General features: G+C 50.7%; 9 protein-coding genes across 9 annotated transcripts; 2 read left to right on the forward strand and 7 right to left on the reverse strand.

Moving 5' to 3' along the window:
- Nucleotides 1-487: 487 nt before the first annotated feature.
- CTRU02_213467 (RNA polymerase III transcription factor tfIIIc) lies at nt 488-3748 on the reverse strand (the record flags this gene model as incomplete). Its single annotated transcript, XM_036730804.1, has 5 exons — nt 488-909; nt 997-1341; nt 1395-1625; nt 1704-2532; nt 2594-3748. 5 exons carry the CDS (start codon nt 3746-3748, stop codon nt 488-490), a joined length of 2982 nt encoding a protein of 993 aa, XP_036577580.1.
- A 1201-nt stretch (nt 3749-4949) lies between these two features.
- CTRU02_213468 (SAM domain-containing protein) lies at nt 4950-6936 on the reverse strand (the record flags this gene model as incomplete). Its single annotated transcript, XM_036730803.2, has 3 exons — nt 4950-4978; nt 5031-6335; nt 6417-6936. The coding sequence occupies 3 exons, from the start codon at nt 6934-6936 to the stop codon at nt 4950-4952; spliced, it is 1854 nt and encodes a 617-aa protein (XP_036577579.2).
- A 1556-nt stretch (nt 6937-8492) lies between these two features.
- Nucleotides 8493-8858, reverse strand: CTRU02_213469 (uncharacterized protein; the record flags this gene model as incomplete). The annotated part of the gene is made up of 1 exon (XM_070206058.1): nt 8493-8858. One exon carries the CDS (start codon nt 8856-8858, stop codon nt 8493-8495), a length of 366 nt encoding a protein of 121 aa, XP_070060090.1.
- Nucleotides 8859-8877: 19 nt separating this feature from the next.
- CTRU02_213470 (60S ribosomal protein L29) lies at nt 8878-9470 on the reverse strand (the record flags this gene model as incomplete). The annotated part of the gene is made up of 4 exons (XM_070206059.1): nt 8878-8913; nt 8984-9086; nt 9176-9225; nt 9288-9470. The coding sequence occupies 4 exons, from the start codon at nt 9468-9470 to the stop codon at nt 8878-8880; spliced, it is 372 nt and encodes a 123-aa protein (XP_070060091.1).
- A 533-nt stretch (nt 9471-10003) lies between these two features.
- On the reverse strand, nt 10004-11329 carry CTRU02_213471 (uncharacterized protein; the record flags this gene model as incomplete). Its single annotated transcript, XM_036730801.2, has 4 exons — nt 10004-10133; nt 10196-10433; nt 10505-11061; nt 11226-11329. 4 exons carry the CDS (start codon nt 11327-11329, stop codon nt 10004-10006), a joined length of 1029 nt encoding a protein of 342 aa, XP_036577577.2.
- A 2233-nt stretch (nt 11330-13562) lies between these two features.
- CTRU02_213472 (palb protein) lies at nt 13563-16264 on the forward strand (the record flags this gene model as incomplete). The annotated part of the gene is made up of 4 exons (XM_070206060.1): nt 13563-13870; nt 13891-14164; nt 14224-14537; nt 14614-16264. The coding sequence occupies 4 exons, from the start codon at nt 13563-13565 to the stop codon at nt 16262-16264; spliced, it is 2547 nt and encodes an 848-aa protein (XP_070060092.1).
- Nucleotides 16265-16953: 689 nt separating this feature from the next.
- CTRU02_213473 (C2H2 type zinc finger domain-containing protein) lies at nt 16954-18636 on the reverse strand (the record flags this gene model as incomplete). Its single annotated transcript, XM_036730800.1, has 2 exons — nt 16954-17071; nt 17234-18636. 2 exons carry the CDS (start codon nt 18634-18636, stop codon nt 16954-16956), a joined length of 1521 nt encoding a protein of 506 aa, XP_036577575.1.
- Nucleotides 18637-23212: 4576 nt separating this feature from the next.
- On the forward strand, nt 23213-24631 carry CTRU02_213474 (alcohol dehydrogenase, GroES-like domain-containing protein; the record flags this gene model as incomplete). The annotated part of the gene is made up of 7 exons (XM_070206061.1): nt 23213-23294; nt 23362-23416; nt 23466-23618; nt 23678-24234; nt 24293-24326; nt 24381-24473; nt 24535-24631. 7 exons carry the CDS (start codon nt 23213-23215, stop codon nt 24629-24631), a joined length of 1071 nt encoding a protein of 356 aa, XP_070060093.1.
- A 128-nt stretch (nt 24632-24759) lies between these two features.
- CTRU02_213475 (putative trna-splicing endonuclease subunit) lies at nt 24760-25233 on the reverse strand (the record flags this gene model as incomplete). The annotated part of the gene is made up of 1 exon (XM_036730798.1): nt 24760-25233. One exon carries the CDS (start codon nt 25231-25233, stop codon nt 24760-24762), a length of 474 nt encoding a protein of 157 aa, XP_036577573.1.
- Between the last annotated feature and the right edge of the window lie 1007 nt (nt 25234-26240).

The raw sequence follows: 26240 nt of genomic DNA on the forward strand, positions 1-26240 counted from the left end.
AGCGCGAAAATTTCAGTTGGAGAATTCTTGCTACCCCACCTTTCTCACATGACAAGTGCCGTGAAGTACTTGCCTGGGGTGCTCGACAGACGGGCGACCAAAAAAAACTTAATAGCTGTAATTAAGACAAGATGAGTATACTTACGTCAACTAATATTAAGCCTATTGGGAAGGTATCGGGCCTGGGACTCTCTTCACTTATTAACTACCTAATAAGGCGTGTTGATTTTTCTTCTTTCTTTCTTTCATCAAACCAATCTGTTCAGTAATTCGCGGCGCCTAATACAGCGCGTCCGCGGGTTGCTGTTTTATCAAACGCCGGGGCATCCCTAAGAAGGGCAGAGAGGGCTCGCTTCCATGTGTCTACCACAGAGGGGCCCAGTTCGTTCAAGGAAATGGTGGGTTAGGGAGCGAGAAAGTATCAAAACCTATCAACCTGCTATTTTTGCAAAATATAATTTTTATGTAACTCTTCCTGGCAGTCCAGTTATAGAACCAGCCGGGGCAGTACCGACTCTTCCAACTCTTCAACGCTTCCACTACTAATGAACAGTGCATACTCATTGTATGCAGCGCTCAATATCACATCTCGGCCAGCCGAGTTTTCCTGTTGCAGATCAATGTGGGCACCTTCAGAGCCCAGGACTTTCCGGTACCACTCAAGTGCTAAGTGGTGCAACCCAAGCATATGAAATGTTCTCGCAACACCGAAGAATGCTTCTCGTCTTTCATCTGGTGTCCCGGCAACTTTCGAGTGGCAAAACTCAAATACACATGCAAACCCCTGCATGATGAGATATTGCCGGTTGTCTGCTTGACGCTTGAGGGCGTGGTGGATGTACCCAAGTCCCACACTGAGGCTGATCATTGGGTTTAACGGATCCAACGTTCGTGCTCGGAGAAAGTAGTCTATGATGGATGCACCAGTGGTTAGCCTGTTTCGTTTCGGCAGCTCATACCGTGGGGACAGAGGACTAGCAGTAGCCTTTTACTTACTCAGGGCAAACGTATAGCTCGTGGACGTAAATAGAATATGCCCGTAAAGCATAAGCAGACAGATGTCAAGTTGTTTAGTCTCGGCAGCATTTGGCATCTCAAGAACTGCGGCATCGTGATGCCTATCCAGTTGGGTTGCCGACAGATGCGAGGCGTCAATTATCTTGATTTGCCGTAATATATATTTCTGGGCAGGCCCTGAATTATACCAGGACGCTGGAGATTGGCATAGCCTGCACAAGGCCGCAAACATGCGGTATGAATCTGAGTCCAGCTGCCGGACCTTCATGAAGAACCTTGCGACGGCCACACACATTTCTTCGTCCGCCAGGTAAATAGCGCATGCTAGAATTGCATAAGTCATGTGACTGAACCGGCTTTGGGAAGAAGGAGCTTACCAGCCCATGCCACATGAATCAAAAACATGTAATCCTTTGAATTGACAAATACAATGGAGTCTCTTGCCGCTTCACAGACCTGGTATGCCTCCTCTCCGCGGTTGGCCAATGCTAAGCTAATCGCATAGTCGAGAAACAGCTCAAGCCACTCGCCAAATGGGATTCCGCGATAGCCGTCATCTTCGTAAGCAATGCTCATTCTCTTATCGTCTGACAGAGAGGGAGCTACATCTATGAACGTCCTTCGTCAGCATTGAAAGACAAACAGCCCAAGAGAGACAGTTTAGTTCTGTGTGAGAGGGTGGTTACTTTTTGAGAGTCTCTCGGCCAGCTCCGAGAGCCCTGGTTGCGTCCTTGATGACGCACTAAACACAACGTCATTGGCAGCGCCGAGAAATTTGAGATACTTGTCCCAGGGATAGAACTTTCTGAAGGATCTGAATTCGCCAACAAGTTCACCAGCAGCGGCCATCCATGTCGGTATCAGAGAGTGGTCACCTTCCTGTATGTCTCTTTTCAAGTTGCGCACAACTTCGTAGCGCCTTGTGAGCTCGTCAGCCCGGGCGCGTTCTTCTTGTAGACGTTGATCTGGAGCGACCAGCCTTTTCGGCCGGTACCTAGGTCGAACAATGCTGTTAGTTGGCCTCCGTCTATGCTCCCGCTTACGTCGGGGCTTTGTGCCATCGACCAAGACGGAGCCTCGCGTTCGTGGCCAACTTGCACTGGCCCCAGCATTTCCATCGCCGTCTCCGGGCTGCTCTCGCTCCTCATTGATACCTTGCAAGGCAATGACTTCAGTGACAAGAATAAGAGCCTCTTCTTCTTCCTTGGCCTTTTCATAGATCCTGGCCAGCTCAATACGTGCATCAATGTTGCTCTCATCTACTTGAATGGCTAGAAGGAAGCAATCTTCTGCCGCAGCAAGGTCAGATTTGGCTAGGTAGCAGCGGCCGAGGTGCAGCAACAGGGTAGCATCTTGACCATAGATAGAGTGTCTCAAGAGTTCGTAATAGTCAAGGGCCTCGGGAAAGCGCTGAATATCGAAAAGCTCATCAGCGATATCTCGAATTAGATAGGGGAAGTCCTCAACCGCTGTGGCTGTTGCAGACTCTGTGGGGTCCAGCCATTGCAAGTGAGACTTTGGCGTGTTAGTGATCGGAGTATCTGTTAAATGATACAGTGTTGTTGAGGAAACTCGCCTGCGATTCTTCGTTGTCTCGTATCTTTAGCCGATACAAGGCTAAACGGGCCCTGAACTCCAGGGGCAGACCCATGCCATAGGTGTACAATCCGTAAACAGATGATTCAAATGAGGGAATCTGGAGGCGTCGGGAGTGATCACGATCCCATTCCCTGTCATCATTACAGACATCCCATAACTCGTCATCTTGCCGCCCGAGTAGCCATCGAGACAACGATCTGAGTTGTGATATTGCATTGGTGTAGTCTCCAGCACATGCGAACAGCTCTACAAATATGCTGACATCATGCCATGATAGCTCCTTTCCTGCATCATGGTCTGCCGTACGGGCATGTGCAAAAAAGTTCTGGTAAGCTTCCACAGCCTTCTGTACATCTTCAGCACCCCCCGAATCGGCACAGGCCTCGGCGAGTCTTCTCACAATATCTATGTCCAACGGTCGACGCCCGAGGACATAGGCAAATTCGCTAATCGCTTGGGATAAGAAGCCTTGGCGGTGACTTGCCTCAGCTCTACCTAGTCTGGCTTCAAGGTTCGTAGGTTGGGCTTTGACAGCAGAAGAGTAGCACATAAGTGCGGTCTTGAGAGCGCCGTCCTGCCCTTCCTCTGCTAGGCTCATGGCAAATGATGCACAGCTCATCCAGCCCGGGGCATCTTTCGGTCGCAAATGGGCAGCAATGACCATGGCCATCAATGCCTTGTCATTGAGGCCCTCCTCACGGAAAATTGATGCCAATACGGTCCATGCTTGATGGGTTTCTGCGTTGATTCTGATAATTTCAAACACCAAATTTCGTGCGCGGTCGTATTCACCACTCATGAAAGCCTGATTTACCCGGGCAAGACGGAATTTGATATCGCCTCGTGGCTCAGCGGCTTTTCGAGGACCGCGAATACCACCACGCGGTGGCTGTTTTGATTTTGTAATCGGCGGTGCTCCATTAAACTCCTCGCCCTCGCCGCTGTTGTCTGCCGCGTTTGTAGATTGATGAGACGAAAGAAATTCCCGGACTGACTGGTCAAATTTCGCAATATCTCCACGAAGCTCCATTTCATCCGAGTCAGCGTCCGAGACAAGGCCTTCATCTTCTCCCATAAGCTGCGCCCCGTCCCCGAGATTCACAACCTCTGAATGGTCCAGACCAATATCCATGATGCCACTTTTGATGGCAATCAGCACGTTACGCGGAATTCAGAACAGAATACTGAGAAAATGGCTCGAAAATGGTCCCAAACCCCAAGAACTTGTTGAAGCTGGCCCAATTGACGAACTAAATGGTCGCTGCTCTTCGTGATGCAATTTATGAGAGGACTTTTAGCAGGCAGGGGTTTTGCGAACAAGCCGAAATGAGAAAGATCTAACGGGCGTGCCACTATTAGCGTCGCATGTTAAGATGAGTTTAATTTTTGCGTTAAGCAACAATCGAAAAGGCGTTTTTGGTTGAAGCGTGTGTCGCCGTTACTTACATAAGTTCAAACGTAAAATGAACGAGAAGGTGAAAAGGTTCCTGGGTGAAATTAAACCTGGTACGTCACGCGCTAGTACCTCTCCTCCTACCCCACCCACTAAACCGAACCCCCAAGTATGCAATAGTAGTCTCCTTGAAAGCAAAGACAGACACATCGGATTCAGCAACTTGCCTATCATACGGAGTACGCTTTCGAAAAACGCCAAGTTTAAGGTGCAAACTTTCCGTTGCAATTAGCCCGTATGAGCAATGATCAGCGCGCTATTCCAACAACCACATACGGAATTGTACCTGTACCCACACACTTGGCTAGATAGTTCACGCTCCTTCGGGATTATTCCTCTTGTCACTAGAAGAGGTATCTGATATTAGCAGGCTCAACAAACCAAGGCTTCGGCAGTCACGTGATCAGAACATATGTGTGTATTTTTTGAGAGTGTCCAGGAGTTTCTAACTCGAAAATGTCGAGGCAATTGACATTGTCGCCGAGGACGTTCCTCAACCAAGCCACCTGAGTTGAGGCAGGACAATCAACATGCACGTTGCAAACTAAATCAGTCATTTCAAAGAGCAAGAAGCAGTAGCTATAGCTAGTGGCTTGGCAATGTGCTCTGAAGGACGAAACACGTCTCCCGATGTACAGCTGGGACAGTAGTGATATTTTTTTTTATATATGTACATAATCTCAAGGGGTACTAAAACAAGCATTCCAATTCGGTTCCTTTTCTCGATTGCCAAACGAGTACATACACACTCGCATAGCGCGATATCGGGCCCGAGTGAGTTGTGTTCCTAACCGTGGTTTCAGATTCTCATGCATTCTTCGCCGCTAAGAGGAGGCCACCTATGCGCTGAATACGCCGGGCCTCTACTACGCCGCATTGCTCAGGCGATCTTGCCTTCAGCCTTAGCCTCTGTACACCATATGTCAGTTCCGATTATACTGGAGATGGAGCTGATACGTACCCTTGACCTGCTCAAAAACTTTGAGCATCTTCCGCCTCGCTCCCAAAGCGTTCACTCCGCGATCCTCCAGGGCCTTGTCATCCAGTTCAATCAACTCGTGCCATTTCATATCTTTAAGATTTTCCGTATACTTGTGGAGCCGAAGGCTTCTGAGCCAGCTAGGAATATCCTGTAACAAAGTAGGATCTGTTGGATCTTCAGGTGGCTTTGAGCTGCCGCGTCGACCTCTGGGTGAACGGCCGCGTACCATGTCAGAATGGTCAGATAGGTATCCCTCATGATTGCCTACACCCAGCTGACCCACATTTACCTGAGGGATGCCGTTGTTAAGCAGCGGTGAGGATCCATCATATGCACTTAGGAAACCATTGTTTTGTGGAGAAGCGAATGCCATAGAACCAAATCCAGGTTGCATCGCAATGCCAGGAGAACTGGGCCGCGATCGATGCTGGCCGAAGCCAATGTTCTGGGCCTGAAGTGCAAGCATCTGTTCGCGACTGAGTACCTGTCCGTGTTCGTTGATCATTACGACATTAGCACCAGGAACATTAACACCCTGGATACTCTGGGCCATCCCTTGCTGGCCTGGAGCGCCAGGAGCATCATTCGAGCGTGCACGCCGGTATTTGCGGACATCATCAAGAGCGAAGCGGTTGTTTACTGTCGAAAGCGCTGCCAGTTTCATGGCAGTAGCGTTGGCAACCATATCAGCCTGTGTGCCACTGGGGTTGGCGTTAAAATTGGCCACCAGTGGAGTATTGACCATAGATGCCCAGTTTCCACCACTAGGATTGTAAGGAGAGAGAAGAGGGAGGTCCGCTGGTTTGTCACTGGTTGTCAAAGTCGTGCTTTGAATGTTTTGATTGCTCGAAATTTGAGGGCGGGGAGACCTCAAGCCGCCAGACGGTGGCGGCTGCACAAATTGACCCATTGGCGGCTGACCGCCAGACGGCTTGGATCCTTGAGCGGATTGATCGCCTCCAGTCCAAGGAGACGCCTGATTCTGTCCATTTAAGTCATGGTTGTCGCCAGGGGTAGCAATGGTGGGAGCTCCCAAGGGCTGGCGAGAATCGGCGACAGCACTGTTGCGGTTTGACGCAGGCGGGTTGCCTGTCTGCTGTGTAAACTTGGCCTTCTCGGTGGCAATGGCAGCAGCAGCATCGGGAAACATAGCGTTGATCGTCGAAGGATCAAGGCCCGACTGTCGCTTGCCAGTTGCGGTGCTAGAGGGACGAGCAAGGGAGTTTCTGGCAGAATCCACATTCAACTTGTTCATGGCATCGCTGAGGCGATTCGACATGGGGTCTCAATGACAAAAGGTCAGTTCAAGGCTGGCTTAAGAGCGTATGAAGGCCAAAACACACAGAACGAGGGCAACACGCTTACCTTTATCGAAGTTGGCAGGAGACAAGACGCCTGACATAGGATGGTTTTTGCCCATTTGTTGTAAAACTTGAATAAAGAAGCGAATCTGCACCTGAGTTGTTTGTTGCAACAGGGCGTAAAGAGCAGCGGTTCGCTCAGCCTCGCTGAGAACCCTGAACCATTGCTCAATGGCGCTCAATTCATCCTTGAAGTCCTGATCGAGGGTGGCCGCGGCCATCTCTTCCAATGTAGTCTCATATTGGTCGATATCAGCTATCCACTGCTGTGCAATCTTATCCTGGGCATCTGTCTCGGAGTTGCCATGGCCTTGGCCCTGCTGTGACTGACCATAAAAATCAGAGGAGGGTCGAATGCGGCTGGAAGGGGACGCGTTGGAGAGCGCAGCCATGTCGGCCGATGCCCTTAAATGACTGTTAGCAGGAACAGCTCTCGAAGAAGGCGGTCGAAGAGACGGCGTTGTGTTTGCCTCGGGAGTGCTGTTGCGGTTTCCCGCAATGTGACTGCCAGGCATATTGAGCATTGTCGGCAGACGGCGGGATTCAGGCAAGGTAAGAAGTTGCGCAGTGGCGGCAAACGGGTTCAATCCGATTGATAGCGAAAAAAAAAGTCGTCAAGTAGCAGATGAAACGATGCGTGTGGCTGCAATGAAGGGTGTCGTGTCTTTGTCTGGTGATGGAGGGGGGTTCGGCCCGGCAAGGAGGGACCAGCGCTGTTTCGAGATTTTCAATGGTTGTCAAATCAAGTCAACCAAGTTCCAGTGAGCAAATCCGGTCTCGGTAGCACTCCAGTGACAAAACTTATGGGCGATGTCGGTAACTTGATTTGGGTGGCTTTGAACTCGGCTAGACGACCAGAACCCTTGCTGAAGCACACAAGATGCTTTCTTGTCCTTTGGGCTGTTCAGACGGCAACGACCAGAGGCCTGTTCTTTTGTTTTTCCAACGGGGACAAACTTTCACCGGCACGAGGAGAGTGAATTGGTAGAGTACGTATTCGTGCCCAAAGCTCCTGCAGAAACCTGCCTGACCTCAAAGGAGTCGGGATCAAATGAGGAACCTGCTAAAACATATCTTGTTGTACGGTAACGGGGGTTCTGTCTGACGATGACCCAAGATGATCCTGGAATGGGAGAGTGAAAGCCGGTGGTGGGCGGGATGTGGCTTAGAGGAAATTGAGCAGATTTTCCAATCTGTTGTCCTGTATGGCAAAAGCAAGGCTTGTTGTGTTTTGCTCTGCACAGTAGCGGTTCGACGGAGGAAGATAATGATGTGATGTATCGATGGTAGCGCTCATAAACAAGTTTGGAAGAGAGAAGAGGGACAAGTGGGGGAGGGGAAGTTAACCAGAATATCGATGCTCTGGCAAGACAGCAGTATTATTCAAAAATAAAAATAAAAATTGCTGCTTCCAGGCAGGTAATACGATATCAAGGCTGGCGTCGTCTGAAGGTATTACCCGAATGAAGGGGGTGAGAAAAGAAAGAAGGACTGAACTGTTTTCTTGGGGTTTGAGGAGACGTACTCATGTACGACACGGGGGTTCAGCAACGTGGCGTAGTACCAGCTGAGTCATGAAAGCCTGGTACCCCAATGGACGCTGAAGGAGACCAACAGTACCCACTCAACGTGCTGACTACAGGAAAAGTTCATCACCCGCACGCGTAGGAAGCGTCAGGGGGTTGTCTGCTACCGACACTGAGGACTTTGGCAGTTGGCATCGCAAACCAACTGCTGGAACGTTACAAGCTCACCTGAAAGGTAATGAATTTTACAGTACGGATTGGGGCATGGTGTCCGTAGGTGGAGGCGGCCGCTGACAGCCTAACCTTAAGAGTGAGTATTGGCGAAGGGGGAAGGGTTGGCACGCGTCAAAAAGGGTAACAGACTGACCCAGATTCTCCATTCCATCGCCAGGAGAGGCCACTGTGCCGCGCTACAGACGTCGCCCAACTCCTATCACCGGAAATGCTACCCCTTTCATTTAGGTAGATATCCTACCTTTGTCAAAGTTGTTGCACGTAGAGTAGCTTGTTTGCTGCTATTTTGGATGAGTGTGCAGAAAGATTGACTTCTACCATCACATTATGAGTTTCGAGTAATTGTGAAACTCGTTCAGGGTGTTGGACTGCTGGCACAGGAAACAAACACTAAACGGCAAGCCGTATATGGCTTCATACGGTGACACAACTGTAGCACATTTTGAACATGATTGTCGAACGTGAAATATCAGCTCTGTCCGCTGTACCGTTTCGTTGCACATTAACATCTCATCAGCAACAAAACGTAGTAGCATGTGGACCGGATTATGAAAATGTATGTCGGAACCGAGAGGTTGAACCGTGGTTGATTGATTGGTTTGCTGGCCTAAACTTTTTGCCAGCTTCAGTTGTTCCCTAATGCCCCATTGCATCGCAGCCATGCCGTAGAAGAAATCAATAACCATGAACCCAGCGTTTCTCCCTCTATGCCGTCTCGCGCTTGCCCTCCTTGAGCTCCTTCTGTTATAGGTGTCAGTAACTGCTGCTGCGAAAATATTGTGAACCGGGTTCTTCGGCGGAGGGGCTGTACCAGGGCCTTCATGGTGCCGTGCAGGGCGTGACGATGGTTACGGCGGAACTTGGGGTCGGTGCCCTTCAGCGAGGGGTATCTCGAGGTCTTGGGCTTCTTGATACTGCAAAAAAGTAGAAAAAAAATACAGCGTCAGTATGTCCATATTTTCATTGAAACTGTTGTCATGGCTAAAGGGGTTTTAAATCGTACCCGTTGCGGTGCGCCTTGCGCGACTGGTTGTGCTGCGAGGAGTTCTTGGACTCTGGGAAACGTTAGCAATACAGTTGTTGGCAATTGAAATCTGCAAAAACCAGAGAATCACAACGTACTGGCCATTGCTGCGGTCGAAACGTGCCCCTAACTTGGTGGTGAAGTCTGGAGTAGCTTGTGCGGTCGCGGGATTTCGAATAGGCAGGATATCGAGGCTCTGGCCTTGGTGAGTCGTGGTGCAGGTTGTGGGGTCGAAATTTTGTGCCCTAATAGATGGATTGTGAGGCGAAGCCATGGCGAACAGTCGAGAGTGAAAAAGTACGTACCTTGCCCCTCACTGTAGTAAAAACACTGTGTTTGGGGAAATATACTGTAATGGTCCTACGCCAAATCAGGGCGGTAACTGACATTTCGAGAAAAGAGGATGGTAGAACCAAATGATTTGTTTCTAGCTTCTTAACGCCATATGTTTGATTCGCCTTTCGGAACATGTGTATATCCCTGCACTCAATCCCTCAGGCTCTTATCGCAGAAATCAACATATTTAAAGCCAACCGGTACACTGAATGCAGAAAATAATGCAACACGAAGTCTACCACGTAGATGGAGCACCCAATAAAAGGCACCTACTTCCGAACGATAATCGATGCTTCCACTACGTTTCTCTATGTCATTGTGCTCTACAGATTGGTGCCCATCCCTACATATTCCCATCCGGTCTACCCATACATACTGTTATAGATTGTCTAGATTCTCCCTAAGTGTTCTTAGTTGTCGCAGGTGGTCAGGCTGCTGTCAACTCTCCCATATGATGATCGTGGTCGTACGTTACCTCCCGATGAGAGGCTTGGCAGAGGATATGTTGCGAGCAGCCGCCTTGCTCTGGGCGATTGTCTGTAGATGCTTTGTTCGAAGACTCTTGATATACCTGATGAAAAGAACAAACAAGAGTTCCATGCTGCCGTTCGGTCAATACCCGTCACATCATTCAGACTTAGAGGCGCTTAGGTGCAAACGTACCGTTCTTTGGTCATCATCAAGATCCCTTGCACAAGGAAACCCTTAAGAATTTGTGGCGTAATGCCCTTGAACAGACCCAGAACACCCTCACGCTCAATGATGAAGTTCATGACCTCGACGAAGCTGCTGAAAGGCTTACCATTCCTTTCAGGAGGTGGTCTGGACTGTAAGCCCACCTTGGCAACGATCAAAGGTTGGGTAGCAATGGTAGCCATAGCTTTGGAGGCAGCTCCGAGCACTAGATGAAGTCAGCAAAATCCTGCCTGTGCCAGTGCCATAGGGTACCAGAAGGAAGGTGGAACAGCCTACAGAACGCTTCCCAGGGCTTCAAGTTTTTCTTGCCTGGGAACAGAGATTCTTTGAGCCTTTCGTAGGCACCATATGTGATCGCTGGGTTGACAACGAGCACCAAGCTTGCCTTCAAACCACGCCACAATCCAAACAAGCCGTCTTCACCATCGATAACCTCTCGAGCCGTATCCACAAAACCTTTGCGCTCGGTTTTACGTTGGGTCTGCTGGCGGGTGGTGATGACAGCAACAGGTATTGTGCAAAGCTGCGCAACGGCACCGGCAACAGCACCGAGGCTAAGCTCTACCAAGGTCGATGGTGGTGCCGATGTCTTCGCCGAACGTAAATATAGAGCCCGAACAGTGGAATACCAGTAAAAATAGGCGAAGTTGGTAGATGCGACACCAAGGAGAGAGCCACTCATGCCAGCATAAAGGCCTTTAGGACCATCATCTGCGACTATCTTGCTCAAGGCGTCCCAGGTCGACGAGTAGTGCGGTTCAACAGGATGGGTGCTATCTTGGGTAGCAGGAGCAGGCTGCGATTTGACTTGAACCTGAAGACGCGTCTTGACGCTTGTGAAAGGGTAACGCTGTCAGTCATGTCTTGGGCACGAAGGTTAAAGTATGCAAAGTCGAATCAAAATGAGTAAGGACGAGGATCTAACGTGGCTAATGTCCAATTGTTGCGTTGCTAAAGGGAAGGGAGTGGGGGATCACCATGGCGGGCATTTTCTCACATGTCAAGAGGGTAGACCAGGGCGTTCGCCAGCACAGCACCCGTAGCGCCAGCAACAGCTTTGCCCCATGGTGACATAGGAGCTGGCTTGGACTGAGCAGCCATGGTTGTATATATTGCTTGGAGTCGAAGGTTCAAGAGTTGGCTGGTAAATAAAGCGAGGCCGATTAGTCGAAAATCTGAGGGGAGACGAGGAAGGAAACACGTTGGGCTGTGACAGGGGGGGGCTTAGAATCGTCAGTGATTGATGTCGGTATCCGCGTCGGGGTCGGGGTCGGTGTCGGCGTCGGCGTTGACAATCCGTAAACGTCGGGATTCGAGGGTAAAGAAGACGCGGAAGTAGAATGGTCCAGGAGCAGTAAAATGTGCAAGATGCTGCGTAGCCTGTTTCGAGAGTGATAATGAGAAGAGGACGTAAATAGCAGTGGAAGATGCTGTGCAGCGCTGGGCTAGACTGGACAGGATGAAGGGTCTGGTCAAACTTTAAGGGTGGCCATGTGTGATGGGCTCCTACCCAAGACGGTGAGAGGAACAATGGGTAGCCATGACAAGCAAGCTTGGGAAGGAGGTGTCAACTCGCTCGTCGACCGAGGTCCTTTGAGACTTGGACCCAGCCAGCCGGCGCATCTACCGTATCTATGGTATGGTACAACGTAGGTAACCGACCATTTAGTCGGTTAACTGGTGAGGTCACTTGTGGGGTTCTCGGCAGAACGAGCGCCTGGTCCGACTCAGGGGGTGGTCGATCAGGTGCAACTAACCAGCCTACTATGTACTGTAGGCTGCGCTTTAGGTAAGCTGCTTCGGAGAAGCCATTAAGCACCTCGGTAACTGTTGACCAACTCGTCGCAAAAGCAGCAGCCAATCCTCCGATTTCTTCCTACAGGGGTGTACAGGGCTGGACTCCAACAGGCAAGAAAGTGATTCGAGATGTATGAGCGCTACACTGACGCTTAGCATGTGGCTTTCTATGTTTCAATATGCTTGTATTATCCATGCCTGTGCATCGGGCAACTTGGTAGGTGCGTATCTAATCTGTAGCGATTATGTTCCCGTACCATCCACCATGGGACTGCTTATGAGCAGCCACTAAAGAAACAACGATAGCACAATGGGGGAGCGACAAGTGTCGAAGACACAATATGTGGGCCATCTGCTCAAGAACGCTCATCTGTCCTAACATGATTGGCTGGCTACCGTGTGTTGTGCCTGTTTCCGACTGCCCTGCTGCGGGGAAACGTCCCTTGGTTATATCTGCTTTACTTACGGCGCGCAGGAAGACAGCAGAGTCGTCGAAATCTGCGATATCGTTAACATAAGAATGTGAGAGAAAACACCCTTTGGCATTTTTTGCTCAAGAACAGCTCGGCGCCCTACCTCCTCTCTGCAAATCCACGCCTTGGCCGATGTCGCTCTCCTGCAGCCTTATCTGCTGGATCGCTCACCTGAACCTTGCACCTTTTGTCATCATACATCGCCCATAACACTTGACCTATATAATAAAGATCCGGATAGACCCAAATCGCTTGGGCTTCTGGTTTTGCAATTGGCTTTATGTGATTAGTTAGTCAGCTGGCCAGATCTGTGAGGTGGGCTAGGCTGGGCTTGTCCGCTTTGGTCCGCTTCCAATTGGGATTGGGTTGGTCTGCTGTGGTCTTTTGTTGGGTCTCGACAGTCCAACACCCGTGGTGTGAGCCGTTTTGCTTTGCACAGCCTCAACCTGGTGCGCGTTCCGCTCCGTTTCATCCCACCAACGACTTTGCTTCCTGATACTTCATCTGCTTGCCAACCAAAGGCACCCGAGCTTAGTTTATTGCGCTTCCGTCCTTTGAACCCCTCCCCCGCGCCACGGTCTCTGCCGTCTATAAGGTGTCCACTAAGTCCCACCTCTACGCCCCTGGGTAAGAAATAGGACCGAGACCCGAGCGAGAGTCTGATCTTGGATCTTAGATCTTAGATACAGAGCAGGTACTGGAGTCTCTCATGTCATCTGTCTTCGATAACACATCGTTGACTGGCTGGTGCTCGATTGCGTCCACCTTACATTCAGACCCTTGGCAGGCTTGCAGCCGGCCTTGCCGTCACTGTCCTCTTACTCTTCCAGTCACTAACTAATCTGGCCATGCTGCTCGGCGGAAATCATGGAAGCGAGAGCCATTGTGAGTAAGAGGTCTTGTAGTCATGGCTTCTTGATCAACCCCACGCCGATATCTTATTTTTATTTTAGTCTTGTTTGGCTGACCAATGCGATTTTGCTGCTTAGAGAGAAGAGGCCCTTGTGGCCAAAACAACTGGCCGTGAAGCCTTGAATCATGCTATCGCCGCCGCAGACTTATACATGAAAGCTGTCAAAGAGTCCAATTCGCCGGCCGACCGCACACGCTTCAGAAAAAAGTGCGAAGGGCTCATCGCTTATGCGGAACAGCTCAAAGCTTCTTGCTCTGTCCCCGCCACAACCATCGCCAACGACAGCAACATTGGTTCTGGCACAGTCACTAGTGCTCGCTGTCAGACTCGCCAGATCCCTTCCAGCGAGAGGACCATACTTCTTCGTTCTTCTCGTTTGCATGGAAATATTTTCCCCCCATGGCAATCCGACCCAGCTGAAGGCTTCTTTACCCTGCCCGATGGAGGCCAAGTTTTCATGTGAGTTGCGAAGCTCAAAATTATCCACATTTGAGATGGGCAAGCCTTTCGTTGATATGCTACCTTGCTCACGCTCAAGATAGAGACCCAGCGAAATATACCATGTCGGCACGTCAGGAGGCAATACTCGATGATTGGAAACGACCGGTGGATCAGGCGGCACAGGATTCTGTAGATGAAGATTTCATGGCTACCAAGGGCGAATGCGATCTTGTACAAGATATCACAACCGACTGCTCTGTTGTAGCAAGTCTCTGTGCCGCCATGAAAATTCTCCTGGGGAACAAAAAATCTGTAAGTCTCAAACCAAGCCACGCACAACTAACACAAGCTCGCTGATCACTGCTTACTAGATTCTTGGTTCTATCATATTTCCTTTCGACCATGAAAAGGGACGACCGAGGATCTCGAGCAATGGCAAGTACATGTTTCGAATGCACTTCAATGGTTGTTTTCGTCAAGTCGTGGTGGATGACCGGCTGCCTGTCTCACGTAATAACCGTACACTATTCGTCGTTGACCGTCAGAATCCCAACTTGCTCTGGCCAGCCCTTCTAGAGAAGGCCTATCTCAAAGTACGGGGAGGTTACGACTTTCCTGGGAGTAATTCTGGTACAGACCTCTGGGTTCTTACCGGCTGGATCCCCGAGCAGCTTTTTTTGCAGAGGTGCGTCGAGACTTCTCATTAATACCGTGGCCCACTCGGTGGCGATCAACTGGTGATAACTAATTGGAAGACGCAGCGAAGACGTGGATCTCGAAGGGACATGGGAAAGCATTAAAGAGGCATATCATGCCGGCAGCCTTATCATTACGCTCGGCACTGGTCGTTTAACACCGTCCGAAGAGGATGCCCTTGGCCTCGTAGGAGAACATGACTATGCTGTTCTGGATATTGACAGCGCACCAACAGGGCGTCGTTTACTCGTTAAAAACCCTTGGTGTGATGGTCTTGTCTGGAAAGGCGTGGGCTCATCCGGTCTAGCCGAGACAACAGCAAAGCTTTCGCTCTCTGATGCCTCCGTTTCGGTCCAGACAAAGACACCAGAGCACTCCCGACCTATTGGCTCCTTTTGGATATCGGTCGAGGATGTAGCACAGAACTTCGAGTCTATGTACCTAAACTGGGACCCCGGCATGTTTACGCATCGACAGGACCATCACTTCACGTGGCGTGTCCCTTCCCAAAACATGACGTCCTCCCTGGCACACAACCCACAATATTCAGTTTTATCGCCCACTGGGGAGATGGTATGGATTCTGTTGAGTAGACACTTCGCAGATGAGGAGCTAGACATTGCTCGGAAGAAATCAGCATCTCTAGCGGCAGTTTCGAGACAACTAGGATTCACTAGCATCTTTGTATTCGAGAATAAAGGGAAAAAGGTTCAAGTAAGGGAGGGCTTTGCCTATCAAGGCCCCTATGTCGACTCACCGCAAACGCTCGCTAAGTTTAAGCTTCGTGCCGGCCAGCCATACACTATCGTCATGGCTCATCAGGATTTGCCACTTGAGGACTACTCTTGCACGTTCACTTTTTTTTCGCGAGCACCACTTGAGGTAAAACCTGCTGAGGAGGAGATGAGATACCACAAGGAACTGTCGAGCGCTTGGTCCAGGAGGACAGCCGGAGGCAACGCATCGTCAATAACTTACTCGCAGAATCCCCAATTCAGCATCTCCATCCCGCAAGCTACGCCGCTATCTATCCTCCTCTCCTCAGGGGACCGCGAAATTGCTATCCATGTCGACTTGGTGTGGGCTCATGGGAAAAGGGTAACCTCCATAGGGGTAAAAGATGTCGTTGCAAGCTCCGGAGATTATCGAAGGGGCAATGCCCTTGTGCAAGTTCCTATGGTAGATCCAGGGACTTATACAGTTGTGTGTTCAACTTGGGAACCAGGTCAGCTTGCCGATTTTGGTATGCGTGTTGGATCACAGGTTGAATGTCAAGTACAGCTTGTTCCAACCGATGGGGCTGGTCTCCTACGCACCCGAACCCCGTCATTTGTATTTGGCGAAGGGGAGGAGCAACGGAGAGCGCCAATAGCAGTATCGAGACTCACTCGGGCTCAGGTGGTGGTGCGCTGTCCTATCTTGACGGGACAGCATAGCCAGCACATACCGACAACTGCCGTCCGCATCTCTCTCGTGTACGGCCGAGGACCCCAAGAGTCGATACTCGCTACGTCTGGAGGTGGCGAGTTCCGGGAGCTCACCATGGCAGTACGAACCCCCGAGTTTGACATTGAGCCAGACCGGCTTCAACAAGATCAGCTTTGGCTCGTGATAGAACAACTTGGAAGCCGCCAGGGAGCATGCCAGAGCATCGAGGTCGAGTTTTTAAGTGACAACACGGTTCATGTCGGCGACTGGCAGATTGTGAATATCTAGAAGCCCCGGAAGAGCAGATGTTGCAAAGAGGAAGACAAGTTCAATCGGCATCTGAGCCTTTGCTGTAAATTTCGCCATGATATCGGCCACACCTCGTTAAGACGCGCTTCAGAGAACTCATAAAATGCCATACATAGTAAGGAGTTTTCGATTTGCAACACGGGAGCATATAACCCTGATGATAAGTCGCCATACCAATGCATTTGCACCCGTGGACGTCCTCTTGGAAGCTCAAAGCATAAGCTGAACACAAACGTGGCGAAAATAAAGAATAAAAACCAACCCAAGCAAACAAGGCAGAACGTGACGGGACGCGAGCGACTCGTCAATGTGGTATATAGTCCACCGCAACGCCAAAACCCTTTGGATCAAGACAGAACAATTCCCGTCGTAAACTCGTGCCGTGCCAACTCAATAGGCCTTATGGCCCGCAACGAGAATACCTCCTCCCTCGCGAATGAACAATAAACCTGATGAAAATGAGAAAGCAAAGCGAAGTTAAAACAGCAACATGAACGCGAGTACCGCCCCAAGACCCCAAAGTCCAACCCCTATATATACCAAACCTCATCCGGTAATCAAAGTCAACTTGAAGCCGGTCCAATGGCGTGAAGGTGAACCACAAAGAAGCTAGAAGAAGAAGGAAAAAGTATATACGAGAAAACGTAAAACCATGAGCTGTATCGCGTTTAGGAAGGTCCTCCCCTTCGCCGTCTACCACGGTTGGGCCCATCAGGTCGCTGAGAGAGGACCTCCCGTAACAGTGGGTCATCTTTATCTTTATCCACGTGATGAACTCTGACGTGTCTATGAAGTTGGTTAGCTCAGTGTATGCAGGAAGAAAGAAGAAATAGTATGTAAAAGAGCGCAAGGGCAAAACGTAAATGTGATTTTGCATTTTCACTCTGTGGTAACTGGGGAAATGGCGTGTCCAGAAGCTGGAAGATCCATAAATGGACGTTTCCTTACCTTTGCAAATTGTCTGGACGAGGGTATTTGTGTTCTCGGTCTGGACAAAAGGGACAGACATATCCCGGTGAGTCATGAACAAGGCCGTGCCGAATCATTTCATTCTTTCGCTTGAAGCCTTTGCCACCCTCGCTTCGAGGGCAGCCTTTAACGGAACAATAGTGCGGTCGAGCGGAAGAGTGGACGTTAGCATGAGAGTTGAGGAGATATTGTGTCTGGAAAGGCGCCGCGTTACAGCCCGTAAATGTGCAGACGTAGCCGGCCTGAGGGTTGGTGAGCCCGTCAATACTCATACGATCAGCTACTGAATTGGCTGGTGTTGATGCAGTTTGGTCGGTGCTGGGGGTTTCTGCTGTTCCACTGCTGTAATCGGCACTTGGTCGATGCGGGCCACCGCCACTAGACGAGGAATAATAGTATGGACTGACAACGGCAATGGAGTGTGCAGGTGACGGTAGCTCTCTTCGGAACCCCTCATTTGGTGAAATCGGAGGCGACCCATGCCCGCCTGGGAGTCCGGCTAAGGAGGGCAGCCGAGGTAGACTAGCAGGAGGCGATCGAGGGAATGAAGCAGCGTGCCTTACCGGACCCAAGTCCTTGTCCGTACTAATGGCTGATTCCGCAAGATGCTTCAAGTCTCCCAATTGCGATCTTATGGATGGCAACGGACCATGCCCGCTGCCGTCTGACTTTGGCGAGTCCAAAAGAGGGGGTAGTCCGCCAGGGGCAGATTGAGGCGGGCTGACCGGAGACGCAACTTCAGCTTTGTGCAGAGCTAAAGGTGGTTGATGCGCAGGATGCTTGTCCCCGGCCGGATAAACAACAGCAGGGGCGGCCAAAGTTGGGCGATCATCTCGAATGGGTAATTCCCGAGTGCTGATTCCTGGGAGCACCGTTCCTGGTTGCAATCTCGAACCGTTTCTTGTGCGCGAAGGGTCGATCTTGACTGTTGAGATGGCGGTGGCTGCTTCCGAGGTTGGAGCTTCGGCTGAGCTAGGAGCGGTGAAAGCTCGAGCCAGGGCGCCGGCCGCTAGGAACTTGAGGTCAAATGATTCAGGTGGGCGATTCATGTCGCGTTCAGGAGACTCAGGAGAAGATGAATCGTCCTCAGATCCGTTGTCAGAGGCAAGAGGTTCAAGAGCGGCAGCGTGTGCTATTTCTGGCTGTCTGCCGTTACCAAGGTGGGCGACCAGTACTGCATCGCCTTGAATAGGCTCAACCTTGCGACGACCTTGAGATGATTTTCGACCAGAGCTGAAAGTGGGCGGGGGACTAGGGGAAGGCTGTAGTTTAGGGCGGTGAGGTTGCATCTGTGGGCTGTCGCGGGGAAGAACGTCATCGGGGTCGTAGCAATCGCTCGTAGGTGGATGTTGGAAGTGGCTCTGAGTAGCGGACGCAGTCATAATTATCGCGACTGACGGGGAACGTAGCTCGCAGCGCTGACAGTATCAAGCCGCCATGGGGAAAGGATCGGGTCGAGGGGAAATGACGGCGCAGCGGCGGCGACTGTGGTTTGGCAATTACAGTAGCAAAGAAATGAAGCTCGTGAGGACCGTCGTGTACGAGAAGGCTGGCGTTGTCTTCGGGTTGCACGATGCGAACTTCGCAGACTCGTTTAATCCCCTCGCTGGGCGGCAGCTGTTGGGGCCGAAGGGAGCGACCGGGGTAATGTGTTATGATTGAGAACGGGATCAAGTCGGGGAAGACGGCTGTGTGAGTAGAGTGATATGCGTCGCGATTCGGCCCCGAGACAGCTTTCGCCGCCGTCGTAGGGTACGGGGGTAAAACTGTCGTCGAGGTCGCAGGAGATTTTGATGCAAGTGCAAGCGCGAGGTTATGGAGGCCGGCAGGAAGATGAAAGTACGTCGGGGGTTTAGAGAATGGTTGCGGCAGCGCTTGGGTGTAAGAGGCGGAGGTCGGTGTGGCCTGTGAACAGGGGGGTGGGGGTGAGAGGTGTGGTGAGGAGCGGGTTCGTGGGGATACAATCTGGGTGGGCTGAAGAGAACAGTGTCTGTATTTGCGGAAAATAGCGAGCACCCAAGGTTGATTGGATGACAATCATGCAGATGCCGAACGATGGACAAGATCAGCAAATGAGAGGGGAAGAGAAAACGAAGAGATGGAAAGATCTGGGGGAGAGGGAGGGCGCGTCGATGTCTAGGTGAGAGAGTAAGTATACTCAGTAGAAAGTCTTGTGGTTGCGGTAATGGTAGACGGTAAAAGAAGGGCGGCGATGCTTCCGTATGTAGGTAAGGTCGGCTCGAAATTGAGGGCGCCGTAGGGGGTCGAGGACCTTGACCTTAGGCTGTGCAGGAAGAGGCAGGTCAGTCGTGCTTCTGTTGTCGTCGGCTGCCTTGGGATGAGTTGCATCGTTAGGTAGAGCAGAGCAGAACAGAGACACAACGGGTGAGCCAGAGCGCGGCGGTTCTTCGCAAGCGTGTCTGTTGTGTGTGTGGGTGTGGGTGTGTGTGCGCATGTGTGGAGGGCGCCTTAAAGGCAGTATCCGTTTGCTTTAGCGCATAATCTCTTGGGTGCGTATGGGAGATGCGCCCAGTGCCACAGATAGATTCAAGGGACCGCGTGACCCCAGTGATGGACTGGAAGGGTACGTGGAGGCGACCAAAGATGGGAGACGGGGTGCCAGTCGCTTGTGAAAGAGTGTGGGTAGTGATGGCGGAAAATCGGACATGGGGATTGGGGGAAAGAGGAGGCGTGGGAGTGGGCATGGGAATGGAGGAGAAGGAGGAGAAAGATGAGATGGGGAAAGGAAGGGTCTGCAGGCAGGTAAGTCTCTCGAGGTAGGAGGTACCTTGTCTTGGCCAAATGAGGCTAAAGTTGTGCCCCAAGGTATTGATGAAGAGGAATGCGGCATCCCTACGAGGGGAGATACACGAGGGTACCTGCTGCCCTATCACTATGTCTTCAGCTATCACACTTTGTGGGAAATCAAAGCAGGGAGCTTGGGGAGAAAGAGAGGCCAACATATCCGTAACCAATTTGAGAACGTTTTATAGGCCCTAGTTTCATTGCATTTTCCCCGTTACTTTTCTACTGCCGGGGATCCTTTATCCGGAAGCCTTGTTGCCATTTGTTTCTGATGAATTGGCAGCATTCTCAGCTTCTAACAATGGAGGCAGGTTCCCTTGACCGGCGGCATTGGCAAGTTTTTGGTAGGTCTATGAGTAGGAGTGTTTTGCAGACCCTATGTTATTAGCAGCGCAGTTCCTTCTTCCGTGGTTCCACTGCCCACACAAATAGCTAACACACCGCCACCTGCCATACAAGGCGAGCGTCACCGATGAATTTTCTGCCTCGGAAATCTCCAGCATACAACAAGGTCGGGTTCATCGGGTCAGAGCAGGAGCATGTCGGCAGGACGACAAATTTGGACGGTATTGGGAGGTGAGAAAAACAGACAGGAGAGTTCCACGAGGACCTGGACGTGGGTATTCAGGACAAAGATGAGCATCCGTGATCTGGGTGGTTGGGGCGGGGAAGAGAGGATGGGATGGGACAGGTTCCCTTGCCCATGGCCATTTCACTGTGCGTTGTCTGCACTGTCACACGTCTACTGCATACCTTGCATTGAGGGGAAGTGGATGATAGGATTGGAATGGAATGGAATGAGGATGGGACGGGTGGAGGCCTATTTTGAGGGTAACAAGCCAGAGTCACGGCGCTGTCAAATAGCCGCACCCAATACAGTGGATGGAGGACGGGATGGAAGTGGAGGCTCAAGACAGGGATAAGCCCAGGTACTGAGAAGTACAGCCTACGCCACATGAAGCAACTCCACTCCTGTTCAAGGTGCTATACTGCTCTGATATGTACTGGTGCCATGCCAAGCCGTACCATACCATACCGGACGGGGTCTTGCTATAGTCAACGCACTTTGGCCGCCAGTGCAAACTCTGTTGAGTGGCACCTTTCACTGGACCTGAACCGGCTCCAGCCTTTACGTGAGAGCGAATACGTGAGAGTGAATGAGCGAATGGTGTGCTGATGGCTAGTCCCTCATCTCCATTCCTCTATTTCCCTTCACCAGGCTTAGCTAATACACTAGTGCTCTGCCCAAGAGGCGCTGGGGACGTCTCTGTCCTCTGTTTAGTCAAGCTGTGTCGATTTCTCCACCCTTTGCTCTCTCCAATGCAGGGCAAAAGGCAGAGAGCCCCTCCTGCCTGGTGATTGGGTTATGTTATTGTTTCTGTCCAATTGGGAGGCTGACAGCCCGGAATTGCCAGCGTGAATACACACCCATGTCCACGATGGACCTATGCACTAGGCCCGCTAAGCCTCTAAGCCTCAATCCGCTAGGCGGATCAGTCAAAGGGGTCCGGTTTGTGCCGTTTCCATTGGACAAAAGCCATTTGGCCAAGGAAGAGACCCCAGCTCTGCTTCCAGAGCTTGGGGGTTGGCATCATCCAACCTTGGCGTGTGCTACGCACCATCGTAAACCGAGGCCAGCAGCGAGGCTGGGAGCCTGTGGTGTCCACGTCTTTTTGGCGGCCAAAGGGGCCGCTATATTCCTTCCCCTCCACCACACATTGACTGCCACGCACCGATCGAGGAAAAAAGCTCAGAGGTACCTGATGTTCGGTGGAGTTATATGCTAACCTCCAACTCCCCCCTCGGCTCTTCGTCAGTTTCCTGGCTTCTATTGTTACCGAAGCTACTGGCTGTATCCCAGGTCATATCACTTCACAAAGGAGTGGGCCAGACAATGAGGGACGAAACAGCGTTATATATTCTTGCAGGCATTATTGCCAAATCTGGTTGGCCTAATTGCCGTTCCGTGAGATTTCGTGATACGCACGCCCTGCCTCACCGGCCTCGACAGCCAGGGCCCTGGGCTACTCTCAACCCCGACAAGTTTACCCCAGACGGGGGTTCTTCAGCGGGAGGCAGTTTCCAGCCTCTAGCGTTCGGCACGTACCTCGGCTGTATTTGATGTTTTTGCTTTGCTTAGGTAAGCATCCTCTACCCCACATGGAGACGGGGCGATAAACTCACAGAACGACTCGTCCTGTCAGTCGTTCCATATCAATGTGTCTTCTACAGATAACCCTGTTCGATAAGATAACTGTTGGCCCTGACCAGCCACCGCAGTTGGTAGATTTGGCCAGTCTTGCAACAATTTTCTTGCGCCCCAGTTCACCTCCTCACAAGGGATAATTCTTGGTCCGTATTGACAATCCAGTGAGCCCCTGCTCAGTACATGGTTCTCCAGTTGCAAATTCCATGTAACCACGGTGCGGTGGCCTTATTTTGTGCATTCTATGCTTTGCCGCGAGCCATTTACTATCGTCATAGGCCACGGGAGTGAATCAAGGAATGCCGCGGCTGACCAGACTATGAAGAGAAATATATCTAATACATGCACAGGAAGTTTGTGACCATCAGGGCATGATCCCCAGAGGAGTTTGCACCTAACGACGAAGGCAGGCCAACATAGTAGACATGACGTTCATTTACACATCAGGTTTGCTGGACACTCGAAAATAAAACAGACATTAGGGTTTTGCAATCATCTCGGTACCATCATTGCTGTTGGTTCCAGCCATCGATTTCTGTGTGTTTAAATGTCTTTCTCCCCCATGTGATATTTTATGGCAGCGATGCCATCTTATTCTGTCTGCCTCGGCCAGTTCGAAAAGTCGTCATACTGTTGACTGTGTGTATTTGTAATCGCACAGTAATGGAATGTCTCTGTGCGACACCGGAGCCGAGGTGCGAAAATGAATATACAGGCACCAGAGTGGAGGTGTATCCAGCTACCACAAGCATCCTGCCACTACCGTCGCTCTGAAAAACATCATAATCGCCTCAGAAAGTGCGAGGCTCTTTTTTCACTTTACTTCTTGCCACAACTTACCATCATCTTAACCCAGCAGAGTTGTCTAGCAAGTCATCCCAAGTTTAGTTGTCATTATTCTCCCTCGACCAGCGCATCCTCCTCAATTGTCGATCTCCTACCCCGCAATGTCACCTCCAGGATCTATGCTTGCCGTTGTGTTTAACGGACCACGGAATGTCTCTGTTGAGCAACGCCCGGTCCCTACCCGTCAGTAAATATCTGGTGTTACCGTTATTCCCCCTATACTCGAGTGTAGTCCTTAACAATCCAACAGTTCAGGATGAGGACGACATTATTGTCAAAGTACAGGCAACTGCATTGTGTGGCTCGTAAGGCGTCCCTGGAGTATTTGTACCCTCCATCACTCAGCTAAGAGCGTTTCAGAGAGTTGCACGTTTTCCGCGGCCACCAGCCGTCCGAGACCGGCTTTATCATGGGCCATGAGTTCACGGGTACTGTAGTCGAAAAGGGCTCCGCTGTTACTTCTTTTGACATCGGTGACCAGATTGTCTCACCCTTCACATCCTCATGGTGGGTTCCATACACATTTCCCACGCTGTTGCATCCAAAGCTTACACAACTCATGGCAGCATGCAATGCTTTTACTGCAACAATGGCTACTCTTCACGCTGTGTGCACAGCAAACTTTTCGGTTGCGGCGCCCTGGACGGTGCGCAGGCCGAATATGTGCGTGTTCCCAATGCAGACGGAACTGCTATGAAGGCCCCAAGCACTATCTCTGACAAAGCCTTGGTTCTTATGGCCGACATTTGGCCAACTGGCTTTTTCGGTGCTAAGACCGGCTTCAACATGCTGAAGGAAGAAGAAAGGTCTAATGCCACTGCTGTTGTGATTGGGTGTGGCCCTGTTGGTCTCTGCGCGGTCATCTCTGCCCTCGAGTATCGTCCTAAGCATCTGTTTGCTATTGATAGTGTAGACAGTCGACTGGAGCTTGCTAAAAGTCTAGGCGCGGAGCCCCTGAATTTCAAGACAGACCGGGCTGGCATGGAAAAGCGGATTAAAGAAGTGACGGAAGGCCGGGGGGCTGACGTTGTCATCGAAGTTGTTGGACTCTCGCCAGCTCTGAGAACGGCATTTGATGTTGTTAGACCTTGGGGTGTGATCAGCAGCATCGGTGTTCACAACGGTGAGGCAAGTACCATACTTCCATGGAGTGCACCGTATGCAAGCTTGCTAACCATAAGGACAGATTCCGTGGACTGGGGATGAAGCATATAGGTGAGTGTGACTAGATTGACAGTCGAAATGTGGTTACGCTGACTCTCCTCAAAGCAAGAACCTGCGAATCCAAATGGGTCGGTGCCCTGTACGATCCATCTTTCCCGAAGCCCTTGCCATGCTGGAGAAGAAGCAAGATAAACTTGGGTAAGCATAAGCCCAGCCCTATAAGCCCTATGAAGGTTAAGGTGATTTAACTTTTCGCTAGGTTCATGTTTGATCGCGTTATGCCATTGAGCGATGCTGTTGAAGGATATAATCTGTTCGACCTGATGAAGGTCCAAAAGGTCATCTTCACACCATGACCGTATTATTTGTTGTGTCCAAATTGTATTGGAACCAGAGCTCTAGAGAACCATGACAGACAGCAGTGACCAGCCAAGAGTTTGGATGTGCCACAGCAAATTGTAGATGATAACGCAACATGGGTGCCTTAGTTCTGTCTCGGCTTCACAATGCCCTCGTGCACGAGATAGTAGGAGACGGTCGAATCATCGTGAACAACGGCTAGCAACAGTCTCTTCTGGCGATCTGCGCCCCGCCAGTCGCGACTCAAAAGCGTATCTGGAGTTTGAGACACCCTTGATTTGCGAGGCAGAGCTTCGATGCAATCGAAGACAGCGGCGAAAGTTGATAATGTCCATTGCTCGCTCAAGTGCACTGGGAGAACCCATTCAAATTCGGGCGTTTGGCTGAGACGTTTGCCCGTGGATTGTTCGAGTTCCAAAGCCTCGATTTGCTCGTCAGGATGCATGTATAACCTCTTCGGAGGGAGACCAGTGATCATCGGTCGTGGCCGGGGTTGGCCATCATCGTGGACCTGGGCATCTGTCCAATCGTGCTGGTCCTTGAGGTTGTTGAGAACCAGAGCGGTCAGATCGACAAGGTGTTGTTGTTCGACCGCCATGTTAAGTCACCGCAGCACGTCACCACGACATGTGAGTGAGTTGTGCAGGGTGCTGATAATAATCTTTGTGAAATAAAGTTGAGGTGGTGGGAAGTAAGGGAAAATATAAGCGCAGTGAAGAGTTCTCAAGGTTCTCAAAGGGTCCTCTAACAATCAAGGGCCAATTGGAGTTCGCAACCGGTGGGTGACAGACCCAGTTAGCCATCGGGGGATTTGGGGTTGTTGCCTAATATACTATACGTAATACGTGCATATCATGGGACAAGCTGGACTATGTGGTATTTCTTGTATAATTGCATAATCGTTTAAATCTTGCTTGCTGTTGGCCTTGTGAATCAATTTTCGGCATCGTCATCGTTGCATTACGTCTCTCTCATATGCCATATCAGCTACATACACTCGCCGTCATTGATATATCCGTTACTGTTATGATCTTATCTTTCTACCTATCATTGCTCGCTCCCTTACCCTTTCCAAATTGTGAGACGGAATATTTTGTCACTCTTGTACGTTATTGCCAAAAATGCTCACACAGTCAAGCGAATGTCATTCGCAAGACATGTACGCCTTTTCTATATGAGTCTACTGCTGCCGCTACGTATCTATGTATTGGCACTGTTTCTAATGGTTGGGTAAAATAAAACGTGACGGGTTCTCCGATGTCAAGCTTTTTGGGTGGTGCCGTTACCGATAGTAAAGGGCTCATCAATGTGCCCAGCCCAGCCCATAGCTCAACTTTTGTTAATCAATGCACATTAAAACGCACCTTCAACCCACATATTTTGGCTGCAAAGCGTACGTACGCGTTAAGACGTGGCGAAGCTGTACTCGTAAGACGTAAGACGACTCAGGTCGACTTTTCCATACCTCGGTGGTGGCGTATTGAGAGTAGGTTCGACCCGGTTTGCACTATGCTTTTATGCATGACGATACATTGGGTTCCACTAACTGCAAGACGCATGGCTTCTATGCGCAATCAGATGAGACCGATAGGGAGGGAAGGAAAG

Source organism: Colletotrichum truncatum (genome assembly GCF_014235925.2).
Source record: "Colletotrichum truncatum strain CMES1059 chromosome Unknown Contig_0010, whole genome shotgun sequence".
Classification (NCBI taxonomy): Eukaryota; Fungi; Ascomycota; class Sordariomycetes; order Glomerellales; family Glomerellaceae; genus Colletotrichum; species Colletotrichum truncatum.